General features: G+C 39.4%; 2 protein-coding genes across 6 annotated transcripts in view; one reads left to right on the top strand and one right to left on the bottom strand.

The window, feature by feature from the left end:
- The window catches only part of SSH2 (slingshot protein phosphatase 2), a 245388-nt gene that overhangs the window by 134927 nt on the left and 85496 nt on the right, over positions 1 to 24965 (top strand). Inside the window, exon 1 of one of the 5 annotated variants that reach the window (XM_036835258.1) lies at positions 400 to 735. The exons of the other annotated variants lie outside the window; for them this stretch is intronic. Within the exon in view, the coding sequence (XP_036691153.1) occupies positions 608 to 735 (128 nt within the window). The 5' untranslated portion in view covers positions 400 to 607. Of the gene's footprint in view, positions 1 to 399; positions 736 to 24965 lie in introns of those variants that run through there. 5 annotated transcript variants of the gene reach the window in all.
- Positions 14081 to 14738, bottom strand: LOC118886081 (60S ribosomal protein L13a-like). Its single transcript, XM_036835263.1, has one exon. The coding sequence runs from the start codon at positions 14719 to 14721 to the stop codon at positions 14101 to 14103; it is 621 nt and encodes a 206-aa protein (XP_036691158.1). The 5' UTR covers positions 14722 to 14738; the 3' UTR covers positions 14081 to 14100.

Raw genomic sequence — 24965 nt, 5'->3', positions numbered from 1 at the left:
CAGCATTTTCCTAGCCCGTAGCACATAGGAAGCCGTTGATAAACATTTATTGCATTTGCGAGTGTACAGCCTTTTAAAGTTTTAAGGTCATTTGAAAAATGGGGTTTGTTTGAGGTTCATGCATAAAGCCGATTAAGAGGCAGGACCTTTCTGTTGAAACATTCCAATGAAATGCGAGCCTTTCTGGCCTACCCCCCGGCTCCCTTCACTCCTTCACCCAAGCCGAGGTGGCTTGGGGCCGACCCTTGTTCCCCAGGCTCCGACGCCGACAGCGGATCCGGCGGGTGCTAAGAGCTCCGGGGCGGGGCGCCCGCGGGGCCGACCCTCTCTGGTCTCAGGACCCTCCCCTCGGCGCGCTCAGCCCCGCCCCGCCCCGCCCCGCCCCGGACGCGAGTTGGGGCGGGCTGCTGGAGGCGCCCGGCCGCCGGGACTCCACAGCCGAGCCCCAGGGCTACGGCAGCTGCTTCTGCGCGACCCGGCGGGCCCACTTCTGCCGCCGGGAGTCCGCGCTGTCCGCGCCTCCAGTCCGGCGGAGCCCAAAGCGAGCGCCTCGTGCCGGAGCCGGGCGGGGGCCGGGATGCGGAGCTGTGCGCCTTGAGCCGGCCCCATGACCCTGAGCACGTTGGCCCGCGAGAGGAAGGCGCCCCCCGCCTGCACCTGGAGCCTCAGTGGCCCCGACATGATCCCCTACTTCTCTGCCAACGCGGTCATCTCGCAGAACGCCATCAACCAGCTGTGAGTGCGCCACGCGCCCTCCCACCCTCTGTGAACGCTCGGAAAGTTTGCTTTTCAGCAGCCGCTTTCCCCCGGCAGTTGGGAGCAAGCAAGGGCGAAATCGCATCCTGCTTGCTTGCAGGTCTCGGGGCGTCTGGGGGCATAGTGGGGTGGAGGGGAAGGGTAATTCTTGGAGGGAGAAAGTGTCCTGGGGGTGGGGAGGCGGACAGAAGAATCCTTTGGGAGAATTTCTGGTAAACTTTGAGAGAATCTCAAAGTGAGGTCGCCCCAGGGAAATTGTCTGTGATGACTGAGTGACAGCCGTATGGCTTTCGGGAGACTTGGGCTGAAGGGCGGTCAGTAGCTCTGAACCGCCGGCCGGAAAAGCTAGCACTCCCTTGCGGGTCCTGCTGGTGCTCAAGCTACCGTGTTTGTTGTTTTGTTTTCTTGTTTCATATAAGTTTGCTTGTGACCATAGGTTTCTGTTACAAGCCGTGCACACGAAGAAAGGCAGTTCATTCTTAACACCCGCTGGCTGTAGTCTGAAATTATTTCATAAAACTGGATTTTAGTAGTTTGGCTCTTTTTCTTTTTGTCTCTGCCTGTAGTAGTACGTGCTAACAACCCAAGCCTGTATGCACACCTTCAATCGCCAAAGTGCACGATTCATTTGCATCTTTGAATCTTAACTGTTTTCAAAGTCTCTAGAGTTGTTCCTCCCTTCCATTGTGGTTTAGCTATTTCTGAGAACTGTGTGCTCAAGCTTGTGGTTAATCTCATCTCACAGTTAGGGCGAAGTAGAGGAACTCTCATCTCACAGTTAAAAAGGGCGAAGTAGAGGAACTCCCATCTATTCAAGTTGCATCCTTAAACTAGTTGAGTGATTTAGGGTTACTTTTAGATAGCAGCAGTTTGGTCTTTGTAGTGTATTAGCACTCATTCGGAGTAGCTTCAAGGAGAGTCATCTACTGAGGTTTTCCCAGACTCCTGGCACTTGAGCAACTTCTCTCTCTTTCCCTCCCAGGTCAACCCTAAAGAACTTTTTAGTTTCATGTCCAACAATAGAAACTTTCCATTATCCCTTATTAAAGGTCCCAAGAATAGCATGTAAAGTGATTTATAGATAATCTTAAAGCTAATTTATTATTTTAACTAACTGTTTTGCTCTCTTACCAAATCAAATTTGCATTTCAAGTTTTTTCCTTTGTGTTGATTCATGGTGGCGCACCGAAAAAACAATATCCCCCCGCAGTATCGTGGTTTTACTGTTCTGTATTATAAACTCTAAAGAATTAAATCAACTGTTTACTTGTATTTTCCCTTTTTTTTTAAAAAAAAAAAAAAGGACAATTGGAGTGAATAATCTGAAAGTGGATAACCAATCTCAAAATAAGTGTTAACAATACTTTTAAAAAGGTAATGGAAGCAACCCACGTGTCCATTACCTTAAAAAGGAAGGAAATTCTGATATATGCTACAACATGGATGAACTTTGAAGACATCATGCTAAGTGAAATAAGCCAGTGACAAAGTACAAATATTGTTATAATTCCACTTATGTGAGGGACCTTAGAGTAGTCTGGTTGCTAGGGGTTGGAGGAGGGGAATGAGATGTTTGTGTTTAATAGGTACAGAATTTCATTTGAGGATGAAGAAAAAGTTATGGGGATGGATGGTGGTGATGGTTGCACAACAATGTGAATGTATTTATTGGCACTGAACTGTACACTTAAAAATGGTTAAATGGCAAATTTTATATATATTTAATTACAGTTTAAGAAAAAGGTTAAACAAAACTTAAAAGGCAGAGCTTCTAAGCTTTGTGGGGGAAAGGAGTTTTGAATCTTGCTTCCTAGTATGGTCAAGCAAGTACAGATTTCTTTTCCTACTAATTAGTGACTTTGGGTAAGTCATTTGAGTTCAGTTTCTTAAACTGTAAAATGAGGATACGGTGGTTCCTACCCCAGAGGATCGTAAACGATTATATGTGTGGTAACAATTTACAAACTGTAAACCCCTGCCCAGGAAAATGGGTTAATTGAAATTAAACAAAAACTAATAGCTGCCATTTATTGACCACTTGGCACTGTGCTAAGTTTAATGTGTATTATTATCTCATTTAATCATCACAGCCACCCTATGAACTAATTTATTCTGTTTACAGATAATGTAGCTAAGGCTTAGAGAAGTTAAGTAATTACTCAAGACCATATAGCTCGTAAATGACAAAACTGTCCTTAGAATCCAGATGTTTCCTAGGCCAGTGCTCTTAACCACTAGAAAAATGATCTTCTGTCTTAGTAGTTGCAAGGTCACTTTTGAGACTCACGTCTTAGGAGTTATCTTTATGTGCTGACGTCTTCAACTTAGTAGTGAAAACATTTGCTACACGAAGAGTTTTGCTGCTAAGGTAGACAGTCTTTTAAAGAATTTGCAGAATATTTCTCTTTTCCTTTTTGTCTCTCTTTTACCACTTTTTTTTTTCTTAAGAGAGTTTTGCTAATATTCACTTCTTCTAAAGTGTATTTATTAGTATTGCTTTAGCCATTATTTTTATTTTACATTTATAGTGTTGCCCAGTTCATCATCATTTAAAAATCTTTAGGGGCTTCCCTAGTGGCACAGTGGTTAAGAATCCGCCTGCCAATGCAGGGGACACGGGTTCAAGCCCTGGTCTGGGAAGGTCCCACATGCCGCAGAGCAACTAAGTCCGTGCGCCACAACTACTGAGCCTGCGCTCTAGAGCCCGCGAGCCACAACTACTGAAGCCCGTGCCCCTAGAGCCCGTGCTCCGCGACAAGAGAAGCCACCGCAGTGAGAAGCCTGTGCACCCCAGCGAAGAGTAGCCCCCGCTCGCCACAACTAGAGAAAGCCCGCGCACAGCAGCAAAGACCCAACACAGCCAAAAAAAGAAAAAAAATCTTTAAAGATCATTCTGAATAAAACCCTAAATTTTGTTAACTTACACACATTTTTGGCACCTAATGCAGAAGTTCTTAATTTGGGGTCTGTGGTTACTGAAGCCATGAATTGGCCTTAGAAGCTTAATGAACTCCTTGAGATCATATGAAAAAGTTGGGTAAATATATTTTTAAAAATCATATCCTCAAAGTAATGTGATCTTATAAAAGGTTAAGAATCTCCTTCCTGGGACTTCACTGGTGGTCCAGTGGTTGAGACTCCATGCTCCCAATGGCGGGGGCCCAGGTTCCATCCCTGGTCAGAGAGCTAGGTCCTGCATGCCCCAACTAAAAGATCCCGCATGCCGCAACTAAGACCCGGCACAGCCAAATAAACAAACAAATAAATAAATATTTTTTAAAAAAATCTCCTTCCTAAAGGGAAGTATTGTTTCTAAGGCCTGATACAGTAAAAACTTAACTGGTGTGAGCATTTCCCTGTGGTGCCAGATATGTAAATAGCAGTGATGAATGGGAGCAACTAAAAGATTAAGATTTAAGGTCCTTAAGTGAAGACTGAATTTTAAGTGTATGTTTGAGGGAAGGGGTACCTTGACACCTGAGTACTCTTAGCCCAGTGGTTCTCTTGTCATTGCTGAGGACCCACTCATAAGAGCTTTTTTTCCTTTTCTCATTTGCTGCCTCAGATTTGCTCTGGGTTTAGAAACCAAGTAAACCATGTAACAAATCCCATGAGAACTGTGTCAGAGTAAAAAGACCACAGTGAGATCTTAGGGGCTTCCCTATGGAGAAAGTTAATGACCTTTAGAGTAGGGCCTTTGGATACCTATTTTGGTGATTTCACAGGCTCTTTCGAATTTCTTGACTTTTAACTGTGTGTATATACATATAGGTGAAATTAGAGAATAGCTTGGGTATTACTGTATTTTATTGGGAATTATATCATCATTATTAGATTAAGGTCTCCCCTTACCATTGTGTAAAACTCACCAAATATAGTGTTATTTCTTATGTATTCAGAGAAGAACATTAAGAAGTGATTGAATTAACTCCAGAAAGAAAGAATAGTTACTGTCATAAGTGTTAATCCTACTAGAAAAATATATGTGCGCAACCCAAGCATGATCTGATCAAACTTAAAGAGTCTTGGATCAGACTGCTCAAATGATCATGAAAAGTTCCATACCCTTTAAGAATCTACACATGCTTTTAAATAAAACAAAAATCTGAACTTCTGAAAATATGGGAGCCTATGTTATTTTTTTTAAACCTATGTTATTTTTAGAGAGCCAGCCTTCAATCTCTGAGAAGTGAAGTTGCTAAGCAAGGGGCCAAGGCTTTTCTAATGTTATTGTTATATGCCAAACAAATAGCTTATCGACAAATAGGTGACTATTTTTGTGTCCTGAAAAGTTCAGGGGAGGATCAAGAATTAGTAGATAAAATGCTGGCAAAGGCTATCATTAAAGCAGTGTTCTCATTATGAAAACCGCTGATCAAAGGTCTTGGAACTTAAAAAAAAAAAAAAAAAGTCTTGGAACTTAGAAGCTTGAGACATTGCTTGATTTGTTAATGAGGTTACCTTGAGCTTTTTATCCTTGACCCAAAATACTTGTATTTATTTACTTAGTTACATATATGAGTTTGACTTCCTAGCTTCACATCAGTGCTTTCTGAAGCTCAAGCTCAGCAACAGAGGAGCATATTGAGATGATTATCCAAAATGTACCTTTTCATGAAATTGAAAGGTGCTTTATTTTTTGTGTTTATTAGTGGTAGTACGAATGCTCTTTCAGTTCTGCTGTATAGTTATGCAAGTGATTTCACATGTGCTCATCTCTGAACTTAAGCTTGCATCAGGATCACCTAGATGGCTTATTGAAACACAGACTGCTGCCTACACCCCCAGAGTTTCTGATTCTGTAGGTCTGGGGTGAGACTAGAGAATTTAAATTTCTAACAAGTTCCTAGAGGATGCTGATGACGCTGATCCAGGGACCACAGTTTGGAAACCACTACCTTAAAGTATTCCTGTGAGGCAGATTGGGCAAGTCATTATCCACATTTTGCAGAGTAAATAAACTAAAAAATCAAAATGGTGAAGTGATTGCCACAGGGATTACATGATTTGCTATTGGTAGAACTGAAACTAGAACCAGCATTTCCTGTCTCCAAATCTAGAGCTCTTAATGATGCTGCACTCAAAGTCCTGATGCTTTGTATATATGTGGGAACATTTCTTTAGATAAAATTCTGGCAGTGGAATTTCTGCGTCTGATGGTATGTACCTGTTAAAATTTCGATACATGCTGCCAAAATGCTTTGCAATTTGCTTTGCCAATTTGCTCTTACCAGCTATAAGTAAGAGTATATCTTACTTATATACTTACATAGGTATCTTCACCAACCCTGGTAATATTAGTGATATTAGATAGCTGTTAATTTTTTACTGAGCTCTTACTGTGTGCCAGGCATTGTTTTGAGTACTATGCATATTATCTCATTCTCTGTTCTTAACAGCTTTGATTTAGGTGTATCCTCAGTTACACATGAGAGGCACAGAGATGTTAAGTAATTTGTCTAAGGTAATACAGCCAGGATGCAAACACAGACAGTCTCACTCCAGGACCCCTGCTCTTAAACACTCCTCTGTTTGCACTTCCCTTACTACTGAAGAACTTTAGGATCCTTTTGTATTTTTATTGGTCTTGCTCATTTTTCCTCTGTAATTTGCATGTTTGTACTTTAACCATTTTTCTATTGGTGGTTTTTTTCATTTAGTACTCTGTATATTCTGAATATATTTAAAAAATACTTTGCCCAGCCTATTGCTTGTCTTTTAATTTTGCATCTTGTATAAAAGTTTTTAATTTTTTTTCTTTTTTAAATTTATTGGCTGTGTTGGATCTTCATTGCTGTGCACGGGCTTTCTCTAGTTGTGGTGAGCGGGGGCCTACTCTTTGTTGCCGTGCGCGGGCTTCCCATTGCGGTGGCTTCTCTTATTGTGGAGCATGGGCTCTAGGCATGAGGGCTTCAGTAGTTGTGGCTCGCGGGCTCTAGAGCGCAGGCTCAGTAGTTGTGGCACACGGGCTTAGTTGCTCCGCGGCATGTGGGAACTTCCCGGACCAGGGCTTGAACCTGTGTCCCCTGCATTGGCAGGCGGATTCTTAACCACTGTGCCACCAGGGAAGTCCCAAAAGTTTTTAATTTTTATGTAGTAAAATCTGTCAGTATTTTCTCTTACGATTTCAGTTTTGCATCTGGCTTTTAAAAACCCCTTCCCACCCACTCCCAGGATTATAAATACTCTTTTGTATTTTTCTAGTATGTCTACACTTTAAAAATATTTCACTCTTTAAAACTGTAATTTATCTTCACAGACATACCTTGGAGATAATGCGGGTTCAGTTTCAGACTACCACAATAAAGTGAATGTGACAATAAAATGAGTTACACGAATTTTTTGCTTCCCCATGCATATAAAAGTTATGTTTACACTGTAGTCTGTAAAGTGTGCAGTAGCATTATGTCTAAAAAAAACAATCTGCTTACCTTAATTTTAAAATGCTTTATTGCTAAAAAATGCTAACCCTCATCTGAGCCTTCAGCAAGTCTTGATCTTTTTGGTGGTGGAGGGTTTGAAATATTGCAAGAAATACCAAAAGGTAACGCAGAGACATGAAGTGAGCAAATGCTGTTGAAAAAATGGCACCAGTAGACTTGCTCTACTCAGGGTTGCCACAAACCTTAAAAAAACCTTAAAAAAAAATATGCAGTATCTGTGAAGCGCAATAAAGAGAAGCACAACAAAACAAGGTATGCCTGTATTTATTGTGTGAGGTCGAGCTTTAACTTTACCTTTTTTCCAAATGGACAGTCATTTATTCCAATACCATTTATTTAGCTCATTCTCACTTCACTGATTTGAAATGCTATTCGTATTATATATTAAGTCCTATTGACATGTTTTCTTTCATACACCAATACCACATTTTTACTTAATGTAGATTTAGTGGACATTTTGATATCTTGTATCACAAGGCCTACCTCAGTGTATGTGTTTTTTAAATATCTTAGCTACTCTTGCTTATTTTCCAGGTAAGTCTCAGAAACAGATGGTCAATTTCTACTTTTAAAAACCCTATTGGGATTTTGATTTAAATTGTACTGAACTAGGTTTAGGAAGAATTAACAGCTTTATAAAATGAGCCTACTCGATGAGGAATGCGGTATGTGTGTCTGTTTATCCACTGTTTTTAAAATGTCCTTCATTTAAATTTTACACTTTTCCTCATACAGTAGTTACACATTTCTTATTAGGTATATTCATGGGTGTTTTATAAAGTTTTTGTTGCTCTTGTGAATGAGCTCTTCTTTCCCATGATGTTTTCTAATTAGTCCCTGTAGGTGTGTAGTAAAACTGCTTTTTATAGTATTTGCTTTTGTATCAGACCACCTTGCTAAACTCTTGGTCCTAATGTCTAATAGATATTTTAGTTGATTTTCTTGACTTCTCTGGGTGGATGATTATATCATCTGTAAATGGGTTTTCTCTAAGTGTAACTCTTCATCGCTTTGCCTTAGGCTTTAGTGTAGTGTTAAAGAGGAGCCATGCTGGTGGTCTTATCTTGTTTTCCATTGTAAAAGGGATGCTTTTTATGTTTTCTAAATAGATGTATTGTGTGCTGTAGGTTCCAGCATAGATCACTTACCAAGTTGAAGATATTTCCTACTATTCCTAATTTCAAATATTTTTAAATTAGATATAGTTATTGAATTTTATTACGTGTTTTTTGGACATCTGTTGGAAGAATAATATTTCCCCCCTTTCCTGGGAATGCAGTGACACGCTGAGTTGCAAAAGTTGAATTGTCCTTTCACGCTGTTTGCATTATTTGTTAACATATTGCTGGAATTGTTTTACTAATATTTTAAGATTTTTTCATTCAAATATTTGTTGAATCTTTGGTGCTCCCTTTGTCCAGCTTACATATGATTTGTTGAATGATTTAGGTGTAGTCTTCCATCTTTTTCTAGCTCTAAAACAGTTCTTTAGCAGAAATACTGTACTTTAAAAGCCTAGAACCAAGAAGTCCTACTCCAAATGTTATAATTTTATGAAATTGTTTTGCCTTTCAAATTCTTAAATTTCCTTGTTCTATTGAATAAGTGTGTTTATCGTCCATGATACTTTTAAAATCTAGATTTGTCCTCTGCAGAAATGGATGAACATAATTATAATAATTGATAATTCAGTGATTGAAGCCGGGCATTCATTTATGATTTAAGAGCTTTTTTTCTCTCGTTGGTGGGTAAAGAGACTAATAATAATATTTTTAAAAGGCATGAGATGTCTCTTTGATTTTAAATCAGTACTGTTTTTGTGCTTGTTTCTGATCCTTGAATAGGTAATATAGCCTTAAAAGGTAGAATGTTATTTAAAAGGTGCTCAAATAAGTTTACATCAAGTGAATTAATCTTCTAGGTGTTATGGCCTTCAAATATGAAGGAGAAGTTAATTGTCAGAGTAAAAGGTACATTTGTGTTTTCATTAGCAGTGATAACTTTGTGTGGCTTTATCTGCACTTGGGCTGCTTTGAAGTCAGTAGAGCAGTAATTGGCTTGGAACAGAGAGGAAAAAAGCTCTCAAATTTGGCCTTACTGGAAACCAGTTAACTGAAGAGTAACTCTGCATAACGAAGATGAACAGGAATGGCTAGGTTGTGTTGCACTCAAGGCAAGATTTCTTTGATAAATCTGATTGAATTTTTTTTTCTAAATTACTGTTCTTCGGATTGTGTGCTCACCTGTAATCACTCCTGAAATTGGGCAATTTCTTTAGACTTACACTGAGAAACCACTGCCCAAAGCCAAATAATTAAGGATGTTGTCATTCTCTGGCTCCAAGAGCTGTTGGACCTTGGAGTAATGGAGGGGCTAAACTACAGATCCTCTTGCTCCCTCTCTTCTTGGGTTTCTCCAGTAAATGTGAATCTTCTTAATTACCCTGTGCAAAATTGCCTTGGGGCTAAAGAACAGTGGTGTAGATGCTATCACATAATGTTTCTGAATTTCTAAGGTGAAAGCAAAAAAATAATAATAATCAGTATCTTAACTACTTTCAGATAGAGTTAGAGTTAGCTTTGCATTGTTAGAATTATACAGGATGTTGCTTCCACTAACATAATTAGATTTAACTTGAAGAAATGTGCTAAAAACATCAAGGCCTTTTTAGGTGTTCCTGTGATTTGGAAAGGATGCAGCAGATGATTTATAAATAGATTGCTAGTACTGCACACCAAAGGGCACATTTGGGCTCACTTCCTTTTTGCAGGTTGTGCAAATTGGGCAACTCTTGTTTTTTGCGTTAATCTGTTTTTAGAGGGGTGTGACCCTTCTTTTAGTAACCTGAGGGATTTGGCATTAGTTATATGTCTGTTAAAGCCACAGAATCCAGAGGCTTGTATTCCTCTCAAATAAAGAGAAACTTCAGTGTTAGCCTGTACTAGAGTGGGTTTTTTTTTAATTGTAAGTTCAGTTTTCCAGATGTAGAAGACATAGAATTATTTGATTTTTTTTTTTTTTTTTTTTTTGATGATGAGCTAAATGGTTCAAATTGTTGCTATGTTTTGGGGGGAATAATATCTGCCTCATTTCAGGGGACTGTGGAGATCAAATGAGATAGTTAATAAGAAAGAACAATAAAATTTTCAGTTAACGATTATGTTACTTTTGTCATTTGTACTTAATGTTTATTGACAAAGATTCATGTGGATATTCATGATCCGTAACAAGACATTTCAAGCCCTGAGAATTCTAATTGTGGACCTCATATCGCTTGTCTTCTGTGGTGTCTGTATTCTTAAAACTTCATGCCACAGATAGGCAGGCCTGTTTACAACCCAAGAAGCCTTCAGTACCTCAACAAAAGGCTGATCAGGTTTATGAGCTTAGTACCTCAACAAAAGTCTGATCAGGTTTATGAGCTTAGCATCTTATCTGTGCATCTCATCTCTGTTGTTCTTTGAATTTTGTGTAATAAAAGCCAGTTGATCTTCATAAGGAATAAATTGAATGAGAGTATTTATGATTTTTCTTCACTGATTTTAAATAAGTATCACTTATAACAGAGAGCTCTTAAGAGAGATGTCATATCTTTGGGACTCTCCTCTGTCCCAGGTACCTTTAAATTACTGTGTTTCTCCTAAAATATACCCAATTCTCATGAACACCAAAAAATTTTAACTTCCTATTATTTTATCATCTTTATTTTGGGGGGGAAATTTAGTTTGAGAAGTTGGGACATCTATGGGAGAATGTGAATTCTCAGTGTAAATTTTTCTTCCTAAGAGGGGAATGAAATAGATTTAGACGATGTGTGAAGCTCAACTTTTTGGACGTCCCTTTGACCAGATTTGGTATAGATCATTCTATCAACCCCACACCTGTCATGCTCATTCCTCCCCAGTAAAATCTCACACTCAATTCTTAAAGTATCCCATTCATTAAATACTCTATTTAGAAATTCTTAAAAGGTGTCTTGGGTCACATATTCATTATCTTACTTGTCATTTGTTCTTGTGGCTGATAGTAATAGTCTGGTGTTTGGAATGACACAGACCTGAGTTCCAATCAGTTTCACCACCTGTAAGCTCTTTGACCTTCAGTATGTTCAACATATCATAAAACCACCATGAGCCTTGGTTTCCTTATCAATAAAATGGAACTTATAGTGTCTATTAATATTAATGTAGTTCATTTAAGTTAATTAAATGTAATATTTATAAAGTACTGCAAATAGTAAGCACTCAGTAAATGGTAGCTAATATTTTTGCCCTTTTGACATGAGCCAAAGTATAGGAGAAAGAATTAGAGTGGTACGCCAGCCTGGTGGTAAAAATTCCATCATATGCATAATTGTCATGGGAGTTACAAAGAAATACAAGACATGGTTCTTGCAGTCAGAATGCTCAGTCTGTTGAGAGATATAAGACAGATCAATAAAAGGATAAATAAGAACACAATTTAGCACATGCTAAGTGGCAGACGAATGGTGCAGTTGGTGCTTTAGGTATTCAGAGGACAAAAAGTTATTGTGAATGAGCCTTTATGGTAGGATTTGAGCTGGAATGCTGACCTTTATTTCTGGTCCTCTTAAATGTCTTGATCTGTATAAGCAGAGGTAAAGGGTACTTGAGTGGTGAGAGAAAAGGAAGACTAATATGGCAGATGTCATGGCCATATTACAGATAGTTTTCAGTCAATGACTGCTATTAATCATTTGTGGTAAGAAGGAGAATCCAGAAATACTTTTGTATAGACTGATAATGTTCTTTAGAAAATAGGTATGAGCATATTTGGGATATATCATGTGGGCAGAATTTTAATCGCGTTTTTATCGAGTACCCACTGACTACACAGCACAGTAACCAGCATTTGCAGGCTTTACATAGCTTATTTAGGAAGGCTGCCAATTTTACAAGGCTGTTGTTGAATTAGTACCAGTGGTTGGTAGCGCAGTGTGAAATCCCCATAGGCAGCATAAGAACAGAAATCATTAAACTATCTGCTAGTGGCTTTATGGTTAAAAGAAAGAAAGGAAGGAGGGAAGGAGGGAGGAAAGAAAGAAACATTCAAGTAATCCAAAGCAAAACCTCATTCCCTGCTTTCTCCAGGTGCATAGCTCTAGATATTGTTACATCAGCACCGTGTGGTAGGCAAGGTGGTTCCCATGGCACAGAGGGCTTGTAATATTTCCAGTGGAGTGAGCTGTAAGGGGAAGGGTGTGCTGATTTTGTTCTTAACGGCTTGGCTACCAGTTTAATGGCCTGGTTGTCAGTTAATGGCTCATCTTATTTAGAGTTGTATAAGCAATGTACAGCTCCTTAGTTTAAGTAGACATGGAAACCATCCTAGTGGACAGGGGGATCTTTTACACATATGTAAGTAAGCCTATAATTATATATCAATAAAGACCAAGAACTATATAAATGCCCAAATGATAGCTTAACAATATTGATTCAAAGAAGAGTTACTGCAGCTACTAAAAATTTAGCAGATTGTGCCTTATTATACTCTCCTGCACTGAGAGAAATGCCAAACTGAAACTGTATTTATTTCCATTTAGTGATTCTAACTAAATGAATTTAAACCCAGTGTAGTTTTTTTTCAGAGTTAAAGAAAAACTAAAGATTGTAGACTGGCTAGTTATCATCTCTCTAACTTAAAGATTGAAAGCCATTGTTATTTTAATCATACTTTATTACTTACCTCCTTGGAAATATACTTGAGTATATCCATTGAGAACCTACCTTAGTCCTGGCTGTTCATGAGTTGGGGCCTGTTCACTGTTGTGTCTCGCCTGTGGTCAGTCTCAGTTATCTTGGTAGTCCGCCGCTATGCTCACACTGCTAGAATTCTTTCTTGCCATTTTACACACTTGGAGAAGTTCTCAGCAAGGCCATATGCCCCGTTTGTCAGAAAATGATAGTGTCGTAAGAATGTTTATTATGCTTCTTAAAGAAATGATAACATCTAGTCTCTTCCTCAACTAAAATCAAAATCAACCAATAAATATGGAATATCAGTGCTCCTCTTTATGGCAGTCTTACAAATCCATTTGAGGAAATTTTTCAAATGGAGAATCTCTTTTGCTTTAAAAAGCCTGTCTACCTTATACACAGTAAAGTTGATAATATCTCATTCTTTACCACCCACTCAGCTTAAAAGTGAACGTGTCCTGGGTGAGCGATTTTTTTTTTTTTTTTAATGGAACTGGTCTTAGTGGTACTTAAAATCAACAAAGCAAAAAGTATTGGTTATTTTTTAATATTGCAGATAATGCGTGTTTATTATAGAAAAAACAGAAAACACTGAGGCATTCCTCCTCTCACCCAAAAGCATTATCCTTACTCTTTTTTTTTTCTTTTTTTTTTTTTTTTTTAAAATAATTTATTAGTTTTGGATCACAAAATATAGGGAAGACACAAGGGCAATGCCTGTGACCCCTTGGGCCGTACTTCCCTTCCACAAACACCTTTTAAAACCCCAGACTTGTGCTGCCCAAGCATTCTCTCACATCCTAACAGCTGCAGAGTATAGTACCTGACCATGTAGGAAGCCTAGACTCCCCGTAGGCGACGTGAGTGGCCCTTCCAATTAGGTCTTCCAGCTCACTTTTGCCAGTATTGCAACAGCACGGGTTGTTCAAACTGTCCATGTCCTAAAACTCTCATGAATGAATAGGTCACAGGCAAATTCTGCCTGCACAGCCCTTACAACTGTCTACGCTTTTAAAAAAGCCTTTCTTAAACAGCAGTGGCTAAGGCCCCTTCGCTATACCCAGTCTTCTAAGTCCCAGGCTGCCTGTGGCACCTGGATGGCAGCCCCTGGGGGTCCCCCACATCCTAGGGTGGTGATGGAGGAAGGGCAGGCCAGGCCAAGCATGAAGAAGAAACGGTCAATTTTATTGGGCTGAGACTAAGAATCCATGGGTCTTGAGGACCTCTGTGAATCGGTCGATTTTCTTCTCTATGTTCTTTTCGGCCTGCTTCCGTAGCCTCATGAGCTGCTGCTTTTTGCGGTAGTGGATCTTGGCCTTCTCCTTTCTCTTCTCCTCCAGTGTAGCCGTTACTGCCTGGTACTTCCAGCCAACCTCATGAGCCAGGCGCCCTAGGTAGGCAAACTTCCGTGTAGGCTTTAGACGCACAACCTTGAGGGCGGCAGGAACCACCATCCGCTTTTTCTTGTCACAGGGTGGCGGGATCCCATCAAACACCTTGAGGCGGTCCAGAGCGGCCTGGCCTCGCTTGGTCTTGTGGGGCAGCATGCCTCGCACTGTCCGCCAGAAGATGCGGCTGGGGGCTCGGAAGTGGTAGGGGCCACGGGAGGGGTTGGTGTTCATCCGCTTGCGGAGGAATGCCAGGTACTTCAACTTGTTTCTATAGAAATTGCCAGAAATGTTGATGCCCTCACAGCGCACAACCACCACCTTTCGACCCAGAAGCACCTGCTTAGCCACGATGGCCGCCAGGCGGCCCCGGAGATGGCCTCGGCCATCGAGAACCAGGGCCTGTCCCTCCGCCATCTTCGGCAGCCGCCTGGGAAAGCTACCCTTATTCTTATCTCCCAAATATATTTACTGTTAGTACCATCCAGGCATTTCTATGTATGTGTATACTTTTATTTATTTATTTATTTATTTATTTTATGTATGTATATACTTTTAAAAATGGGATTGTCCTCTATCGTTTGCTTTGTACTCTGTTTTTCTTTTTTTTTTTTTTTCACTTAGCATATTGGGAACATCCTGTCATTGTCCTCAAATGAGTTTCTTTCATATCCTTTTTGAGAGTTGTTTGTTTTCCATAGAACTGAATTCTGTCTGCCCTGTTGCTGCACATTTTGATTGTGCTCAGTTTTTTGCAGTTATAAAAACAAAGCCTCACTGAATGAATATCCTTGTGCCTAAATCTTTACACATGTCCCTGAAGGAAATACCCTAAAACTCATTTCTGGGATTGCTAGACCAAAGGGTATACATATTTCTAGAGTTTTTGATATAGATTGCCAGTTTGCTCACCAGAAATGTTGTACCAGTCTACACTCCCACCAACAATTTTAGTAATTCATTTTCATAGTGCTGATAAAATAATAAAAAATAAAATCAAGGTAGATACAATTTTATCCTTCAATTCATCTGAACCAGTTGGAGACCCAGAAAAGTTGATCCTTATTGGTCTTTCCTATCAGGAATTGCTTTCATACCCAAGCACTAATGGAAAATTTGTAAGCTATTTGAGTAGAACTTATGGAAAGATGAAATAATAGTGCATTGATAAGATGAAGAAATTAATTATCCCGAGATGGTGTTGAATATATCTGTAGTGTTTGTGAATTTAGGTTTGCTCCCCATGTTTTTATTTTATTCTAAAATCATCACCATTTTTGACTTAGAGATTTCTGAGCCAAAAGATAACTGACACTTACCTAGGGTCCTGCAGCAAATTAACCTTGAACATTTCATTGTTTTCTGTTTAGGAAGTGTTAAGCATCATTGAGATTTCTCAAAGTTCTATCTTATTAAGGATACTGAAATTTTAAATGATGATCATATACATTAGTTTGTTAATGCTTGTAACTATACTTACAAAGTTAGAATTTCCTCATCTTGTTTATAGGAAGCAGTGGGTATATTTCTCAAAGTTGAGGAGGTGAACTTTTTAGGGAACAAGCCGTTTAAAATCTTGAAAAAAAGTTTTCATCTTTGAGGTTATTTCAATATTGAATATAGGAGAAAGGAGAAGAGTGTATGTATTTCTCTTTTTTTTAATAAATTTATTTATTTATTTTATTTTTGGCTGCGTTGGGTCTTTGTTGCTGTGTGCGGGCTTTCTCTAGCTGTGGCGAGCAGGGGCTACTCTTGGTTGCCGTGCGCGGGCTTCTCATTGTGGTGGCTTGTCTTGTTGTGGAGCACAGGCTCTTGTTGTGTCTCACGGGCTTCAGCACTTGTGGCGTGTAGGCTCAGTAGTTGTGGCTCACAGGCTTAGTTGCTCCGCGGCACTTGAGATCTTCCCAGACCAGGCTCAAACCCGTGTCCCCTGCATTGGCAGGCGGACTCTTAACCATTGCGCCACCAGAAATACACCAGAAATACATACATACATATTTCTTAAAGCTCTTAAAGAGTCTTACTTTGAATGTCCCTGCAGATCTAAATAGTACTCAGAGGGGCTTCTGGCAGACTTAAAGAAAAAAGATGGGAAGGAGAAAGGAATGTTAGAATGCAGGCCACATTTGCATGCTGGATTCAGTAGTATTGGTTGCCTGCCTCTGTCCGAAACCGAGCTCCTTCCTTAATGAAGGTGTGTGTTTAAGTCACAGGCGGAGAAAGTTTTGGGGTGAAGTTTCACTTTTTTGTAGTGGCAGCAGTCCTGGACATGCTGCTGAAACACAGAGGATGAGTTCAGCACCTTCTCTACAGATGGTATCTCTGCCCACAGCTCATCTCTTTTACATAGCAAGCCTTTGTTCTCTGGAGAGTGGACCTCTGTGGGTTGGCCAGTCCAACTACTGTCGGAGACTGAAGGTGACTGATACGGAGTCCAAAGGTCAAAATGGACCAATGTGGGGTGAGTCTGGCTTTAAGGGGGAAAAGTATCTTTTTGGCCTGCAGGCATCAAAAATTGAATTTGCTGCACGGGAAATGTTCAGTTCATCAGCTTCAGCCTTTCAGAAGAAAAAGCCACCAGCTGTCTCTCAGTCCACAGGAGCAGGAAAGAAACAAAACATTATTTAAAGGGTGTGCTTTAATTGAACTGGATTGTGTTAGGGCTTTCACTTCAGAGATGATTTCTGTGGCACTGTCACTCTGCTCTGCGTACTGTAAGGTAGCAGATATTAAATCAAAAACTGAAGGTCATCCATAATCACTGGGGTCTTTTGTTGGGTTTCAGAATGAAACGTCAGTTAGGTTAGATTCAGGTACTTCATTTGCTGACATCACCGTTGGGCCTTTTATTAGGACGTGATAGACCACAAAAATGGGAAAGGCAAATAATATTTGCATTTCTAATTTGGTCTACTGCTTTTAAATTAAATTGGCTTTTACTAAGTATTTTGTTAACTTCAGAATTTAGGTACTACAAATATGTGATCACCAACCTGATTAAAAGTCTACTTGTTAGTGATTGTCCTTTAAGTTAGTAGTGGTCCTTGTATGCAGTCATTAAGATTGTAAGCTATTATCCTGTCCTCTAGCCTAGTGGAAAGATTGCAAGCAGGACTAGCTACATAATTTGCAGGGCCCAGTACCTAATGAAAATGTGGGCCCCCCTGTTTGAAAAGCGTTAAGAATTTCAAGACAGCAACAGCAGAGCATTGAATCAAATGCAAGCCCCTTTCAAGCACCGACCTTGTGCAGCTGCACAGATCGCACATCCATGAAGTGGGCCCTGACCTTGGGATATGAAATTAAATATAGACTCGGGACTTCCCTGGCGGTCCAGTGGCTAAGACTTCCCCTTCCAATCCAGGGGGTGCGGGTTCGATCCCTGGTCTGGGCGCTAAGATCCCACATGCCTCTTGGCCAAAAAAAAACCAGAACATAAAACAGAAGCAATATTGTAACATATTCAATAAAGACTTTAAAAATGGTCCACATCAAAAACTTAAAAAAAGAAAAAAAGAAATCAGATATACTCAATGTTGATCAGAACTTTGCTACTTATTCTACTTGCTGCTTGTTCTTTGCTACTTATTTGTGTCTATTTGAACCTCTGTTTTCTCTTTCCATTCTGTATCTTCCTTTTCTGTCTTTTCATGTTCTGTTCCATCCTGTCACCAAAGTTGGAGAACTTGCAGCAAGAATTGGGAGTATGTATACTTCTGCCCATAGTTCATGTGAGCACATTCTGGAATAATATTTCCTTCCATTTGGCTGGTGGAACAAACAAGGTTAGGATTTTCTTTAAGGAAAGGTAATTAATTGATTTAACTAAAAATACATATTCTGTGTCAAAGTTTAAAAAGTGCTTTCACAATTAACGTAACATTTAGTTCAAACAATTACACTTTTGAGGTAGCATTTCCCCCCACATTTTATACATAACAAAAGTAAGCCTCAGAGAGGTTAAGAGATTTTCTCAAGGTCAGCCAGCTGGTAAGTGAGGTTCAAGTCCATCCCTTGCAATGCTGTGCTTTCTCACTACTTCATTCTGCCTCTACAGTTCTGCAAGACCGAAGATTAGGTGACAGAATAACTTGCTTTCTTAAGATTGATCTGTTTTACAGAATTTTCTGCCAATTTTCCAAGAATTACTGCTGAGATAGAATCATTAATATTTGCAACAAGTTTTTACTTCTCTTATTTCCTATAACCCTTGCAAATAACGCTTTGTAGTAATATTTTAGCATCATTTTAAAGGAAAGAGATTGACGTTCAAAGAGATTAAATGACTTATTCAGGTTATATAATTAATAAATGTAAGAGCGGTGACTAAAATCCAAGTCCTCTTTATATCTCAAGCTTTTTTACTATGCTATATTTGCCTGCAATTAATTTTGTATCTCCACTTAGTAAATACCTGTTCATTCATGTATTGATCACCTACAATGTTCTAGGCACTGGCAATGATCCAAAAAGACCAACTCTCAGCTCTTAGAACTTACATTCCAGAATGTAAATAAACTATTGTAAATAATCAGCTGGTGATATGGCTATAAAGAAAAAATAAAGCAGGACAAAAAAGATGGAAAGTAACCTGGGAGAAGGAGTGCTATTTTAGAGAAAATGGTCAGGAAACTGATAAATTTTTTGAGCCACAAACTGAAGTATAGACATTTGGTATAAATGTATAAATCAATTTTTTAGGTATGACAAATAATCTAAACAATATGAGGCCACTGCATTTACGGACATAATAACAGTAGATAAGGATTGTTTGGGCTTCCCTGGTGGCGCAGTGGTTAAGAATCCGCCTGCCGATGCAGGGGGCACGGGTTCGAGCGCTGGTCTGGGAAGATCCCGCATGCCGCGGAGCAACTAAGCCCATGCACCACAACTACTGAGCCCGAGTGCCGCAACTACTGAAGCCCACGCGCCTAGAGCCCGTGCTCCACAACAAGAGAAGCCACTGCAATGAGAAGACCACGCCCCGCAACAAAGAGTAGCCCCCGCTCGCCACAACTAGAGAAAGCCCCGCGCGCAGCAACAAAGACCCAACGCAGACAAAAATAAATTAATTTTTTAAAAAAAATAGATAAGGATTGTTAACTTACATAAACATTAGCCTTTACAGTAACACTTATACCTTGCATTTAATCTCCTCTCCCATGTAGCATGGATTATAAAATCATAAGCTCAAAAAAGCTCTAAATCTAGTCATTTCCTTCATGCTAAATCACTACCACATAAAGCAGTGTTTAATGTATTGGCGATCTTGGATTTTTCACACTGTTAGAATATAAGTACAGTAATGGCATGCTACATGAAATGGCATGCTCTGGGTAGCTATTAAAAAATTCTGGAGTATCCAGCAGGTTTAGGAAATGTAAAACCTCATTTGCTGGTCAGATTTGACTTTAATGAATTTCAAAATCTTGTCCAAAATCCTTTATTGTACTGAAATTCTGTTATATCTTGTACTTCAGGGCTTCAGTAAGTGAACTTTCACCTAATGCTTGGGAATCTTTGTGATATAAGCAAGTTTATTATAGAGGGATTTCCAGAAATGAGGAGAGGAGGCAGCGTTATGGGGCAGGTAAGGGGGCCTTTTCATAGGATTTGCCTTTTGCGTGCTTTAGAATGGCAAGAGTCCAAAGTATTAATAGAAGACCCTTAGAAAGCCCCAGGCCTTATCTGTTCCTCTGGTTTCAAAGTTAAATCCAAGCACCAATCATTCAGTGTTTACCTCTTGTTAAAGCTGAGTTGTTGTCTGCTAAAAGATGAGGTGGGGGGGAGGGGGTCGGAGGACTGTTAATTCCCAGTTGCTCATAGTCTCCTGAGGGCAACTACAAGGTTCCTTTAATCCAGAGTTTTAAACTATGTTCATGAATACAATGAAATGATATGCAAAGGTGGGTGTATGTATTTTTAGTACATTTATTTTTCTGCAGGAAAAAGCCGTAACTTTCATCAAATTCTCAAAGGAATGTAATGCCCTTCCCCTCACCCCAAATTAAGAACCTGGAATAGACTATTTTAGGCATTTGACTTAGAAATTAAGTAAGGTGTTTTTAAGCTGTTTGACCTTCCCAGTGAGATTCATTTATCCATTTTTAAGCAATCACTCATGATTTCCCCACAATGAAAGATTTTGAACTACCATTTTGTCTCTATTGAGAAGGATTATGCAGCCTTTTGAGTTCTCTCTCTCTCTAATAACCTTGGAATAGATATTCCAAGAATGGTATTTGCTTTGCTAAAGAAGACTTGGAATATTACTGTAAAGCCTGAATGTTTGTGTTCCTCAGCAAATAGTCACAACCTGTGTGGTGAGTGAAAAGAGAAGCAGTATTGGGGTAAAGTATTTCTGGTGCTTTGAACTATATCCAGGAAGGCAGAAATAACTTAAAGTTGTTATTTGAAGTAAAAGTCGTGAGAAGAATTAGGAGAATTTCTAAATACATTTAAGCCAGATTCTTATTAAATTATAAAGAGCTTGTTGAGAAGTTTGGGGACGACTGCCCTGGGCTTAGATATTTAGTGGAATGAGTGTGCTATTTAATGTGTTGTGCACTGAGAGTCAAAGTATTCTCCAACCCATTAAACCATTCTTTGCTATTCAAGACCAGTTTCTGCAGCCTACAGCGTATAGTTACAAATTTTTAGAAGTGTGAGCAATTAAGTTTTATGTGCCATTTTTGCTTTCTTGCCATCTCACATAATTCATTTATTTAGGCCTTAATCCAGTGCATATTTGGCAAAAAAAAAAAATCTGCGTTTCGCATATAAAGCCGTGAGAAAACTCAGACCAGTTTATCTCTCTTAGAAATTAAACACCCTTTAAAAAAGCTTATTTATTTACATCCTAGAATTTTGTCCTACAAGAGGATTCAGTTTTTCAGTGTCAACTGAGAATATTTAGATGTAGTTATTTTTCATTAAGTAGGATTTTAATGCAGAGGAAACAGAGAATGGAGTTTTTTTCAGAATTCACACTATTTAAAATATTTTTCTATGTTGCTTTTAGTTTAGAAGTAAATATTGGAAAATGAATATACAAGTACTGTATAAGCTGTATGTGTAGTTGTTTTCTCTTTGCTGACTGTTTGTTAAATATGTCACTGTAGAAATGTTAAAATATATAGGAAGAGAAAAAACAACATTCAAAATGTTGCCTTTTTAGCATTAACCATTAATCTGAAAAAAATGCCTCTTCAGTGACACTGAAAAAACTTTGGGAAAACATCCAACATCTGCTTATCTTTCCTGCAGTGGAAATGTTCATAATTGCAATGTGCAGTTTCCTTTGAATGAAGATAAACAGATTTCTATTTGTTATACTTATGTTTCAGAAGTATGTTTACTGAATTCTTTAAATGTATTTAATTTTTTTCACCTCAGAGTTGGGGAGGTACCAAAAACATCTGATTGTTATTGGGGTTTTCTTAGCTTTCTCTTGAGGGCAATTGTGTTTTTCTTTAAGATATTTTCCTCAGACTTTTTCTTTTGACCCCAGGTTTAGGGGCCCATTACAGAATATATCCACCCAAGCAGGTTCCTCCATTACCTGCATTGCCATGTCCCTGACTCAGTTCAACACAGTCTTTATTATAAAATCCATGTTCCATAAGCTTTTTAAAATACATAAGTCAATTTTGTCCCCATTTGGTTCTTCCTTTGCTGGATGATGGATCCAAGAGGCTGTCAGCTGGACACTGCTAGAGGACTCTACCAGTCAGACCCTGGTGTTTTTGACATAGTGGGGATTCCCGAGTTGAAAACCCATTTGTTCCAGTTCCCAAGAGATCAAACGGCTGAATATTTTACCCTGTTGACCTAGGCAGCTCTTTGGCTAAGGCATGGTGAGCAATCCTGGCGAGCGAGTTATCTAAATGATATTCACTGCTTTGCTTTAGTCATGACTGTGCTGGAGTTACGTATGGTAGAGATTGTTCTATGCATACTAGAGATTATACATCTGTTCACAGTGAGATAAAATTGAGCATTGGTTGTTCTATTGGTTGCCAAGGAATGCATCAATATAGGTTTTCTTTCTTAGTGTCTTTCCCCCTCAGCTGAGGTAATAACCCCGCCATTCTGACCCTAAGCCTAGGACTGAGTCTCCTATCTTTAGTGGGGTATGCATACCTTGTCTAAATATAGCGAGGTGTGGACTTGGCTAATGTGGAAAAAGACAGTAGAATGACCTTAGCTGGTCTTCATTACTAGTGTTACAATTATATTTAAAGAAATAAGGACACTATTTTAGTCCTGCTTATATGTAGAGATGCTTTTTTCCAGCTGCTCCTTGGGTTAAAAGGTTTTATGCGCTAAACCAAAAAATTGTTTTAAAAGCTAAAGTGAATCACTTCAGAAAGAAGCCAGGAGTTCATTCCATATGAAAACATGCCCATGGGACTTCTTGGTGGCGCAGTGGTTAAGAATCCGCCTGCCAATGCAGGGGACACGGGTTCAAGCCCTGGTCCGAGAAGATCCCACATGCCGCGGAACAACTAAGCCCGTGTGCCACGACTACTGAGCCTGTGCTCTAGAGCCTGCGATCCACAACTACTGAGCCTGCGTGCTGCAACTACTGAAGCCCACAAGCCTAGAGCCGGTGCTCTGCAACAAGAGAAGCCACCGCAGTGAGAAGCCCGCGCACCACAACAAAGAGTAGCCCCCACTCACCGCAACCAGAGCAAGCCCGCACGCAGCAACGAAGACCCAACGCAGTCAAAAATATAATAAATAAATTAATTAATTAATTAAATTTATTTTTAAAAAAATATGCCTGGGGGTGGTTTCTTTTTCTATTTCATTGACCAACAGTTAACATTTATTCAGAATTTAAAAGGTAAAGCCTAAGCTTCATGTACTTTAGGATAATAACTTGTATTTATATAATTCTGGTACTTGATACTTTTTAGAAAGCTTGCACAAACTTTTGTCAACTAAGAAGAAAGGATATTTTATCCCTAAGCATGTGAGACAGGATAGATAGAACTAATCCTGTTTTACAAATGGAGAAACTCAGAGGTAGAATGGCTTTCTAGAGGACCAAGTGAATCAGTAATATGGCCAATTCGGGTGACTCCAGTACACCACCTTTTTAGCTCAGGCAGGCAACTTGTACCCTCTTTTATGAGTGTAAAACGACTCAAGCAGCCGTTTCATCCTTTTCTTTTTTAATTGATCAACGCTGGAGTGGGGGAGGGATGGGATTCCATTTGCAGAAAAATTTTCCAGTGGAATCAGGAATCCAGTGGACAGATTAACCGTTTGGTTACTGAGCAGAAACCTGTAGGATTTAACATCACATTTGCAGAGGCATCCAGCCCATTGTGACATAACCCTTTAGGGGCATTCTTTGAGAGTTACCTCTTCTGCTGTGAAAAACCTAGTTGGTATTTTTGACTGTTTAATACTATAGGAATATGGTGATCTCATCTTGAACTAATGGAATAATTTTAAGGTTCCTAGTGGTAATCTCCTAAAATCACAAACTTAAGAGTTTATAATGCTGAATGAGGAAATTGAGGTCCGATTGTCTCAGGCCATATTATACAATTCATTGGTGACAGAGCAAGAACTCTAGGTCACCTGACTGTCAGTTCCATGCTTTTTCCTCTCTACCTTTACATGTTTCCCTGCAGCAGGTGAGATACTAACCTTCTGTTTGTAAATAGAGAATCTGCCTAAAGTGCTAAAACTGACTCAAAGGCACCAAACCATATGTAAAGTGAGATTAGAAAACCCTGGTCGGGCTTCCCTGGTGGCGCAGTGGTTGAGAATCTGCCTGCCAATGCAGGGGACACGGGTTCGAGCCCTGGTCCGGAAAGATCCCACATGCCGCGGAGCAACTAGGCCCGTGAGCCACAACTACTGAGCCTGCGCTTTTGGAGCCTGTGCTCCGCAACAAGAGAGGCCATGACAGTGAGAGGCCTGCACACCACGATGAAGAGCGGCCCCCGCTCGCCGCAACTAGAGAAAGTCCTCGCACAGAAACGAAGACCCAACACACCCAAAAATAAATAAATCAATAAATAAATTTATTTAAAAAAAAAACCCTGGTCAGCTGAGTCCTGGCCAGGTGTGCCCCTACTGTCTTCCCCAAGACAACGAAGAAAGGTTTGATACAGCCACCTCATCACATTTTTAATCATCTTTCACTCTAACATCTTATTTAGTGTTATGATCCCACTTAACAGAAGAGAAATAAGAAGCAAAGTTAGTTGGCTTTTATAACATGGCAACTTTACTGTGATTTAAGTATATTCCCCAGGTTTATTCCGGTCCTTTCCTCTGGATATCCTGTGGTTAATGTTTAATATAAATTCTTTCTAAGTTCTCCAGAGCTATGTTTTACACAACCACAGATTTTAGAGTTGGGGAAATTAATTATCTATGAGAACTGCCTTCTCATAGATAGTCTTTAATAATGGGTGACTTAATTTAGCTGAGAGCCAAAGAGATTAGCATTACCAGCTCAGCAGTTCTTCACTGATGTCCTATTCTAATGTAATACAGATAAAGTTGTAAAATTCACTTGCCTTCTTTTGATTGAAGTTGGCCTCAGGTTTCTGGTTCATTTTTTGCTTGTTATTATGTGCAGACAATTAACCTTGCTTTCTTTACGATTGGTTTAAAATGGTGGTTTCACAACTTAG

This window comes from Balaenoptera musculus, chromosome 20 (assembly GCF_009873245.2).
Source record: "Balaenoptera musculus isolate JJ_BM4_2016_0621 chromosome 20, mBalMus1.pri.v3, whole genome shotgun sequence".
Lineage (NCBI taxonomy): Eukaryota > Metazoa > Chordata > Mammalia > Artiodactyla > Balaenopteridae > Balaenoptera > Balaenoptera musculus.
This window is presented reverse-complemented; position numbering and strand designations above follow the sequence as displayed.

Coding starts and splice junctions, on each gene's coding strand:
- LOC118886081 (XM_036835263.1), bottom strand. CDS start 14,721: ATGGCGGAGGGACAGGCCCTGGTTCTCGATGGCCGAGGCCATCTCCGG.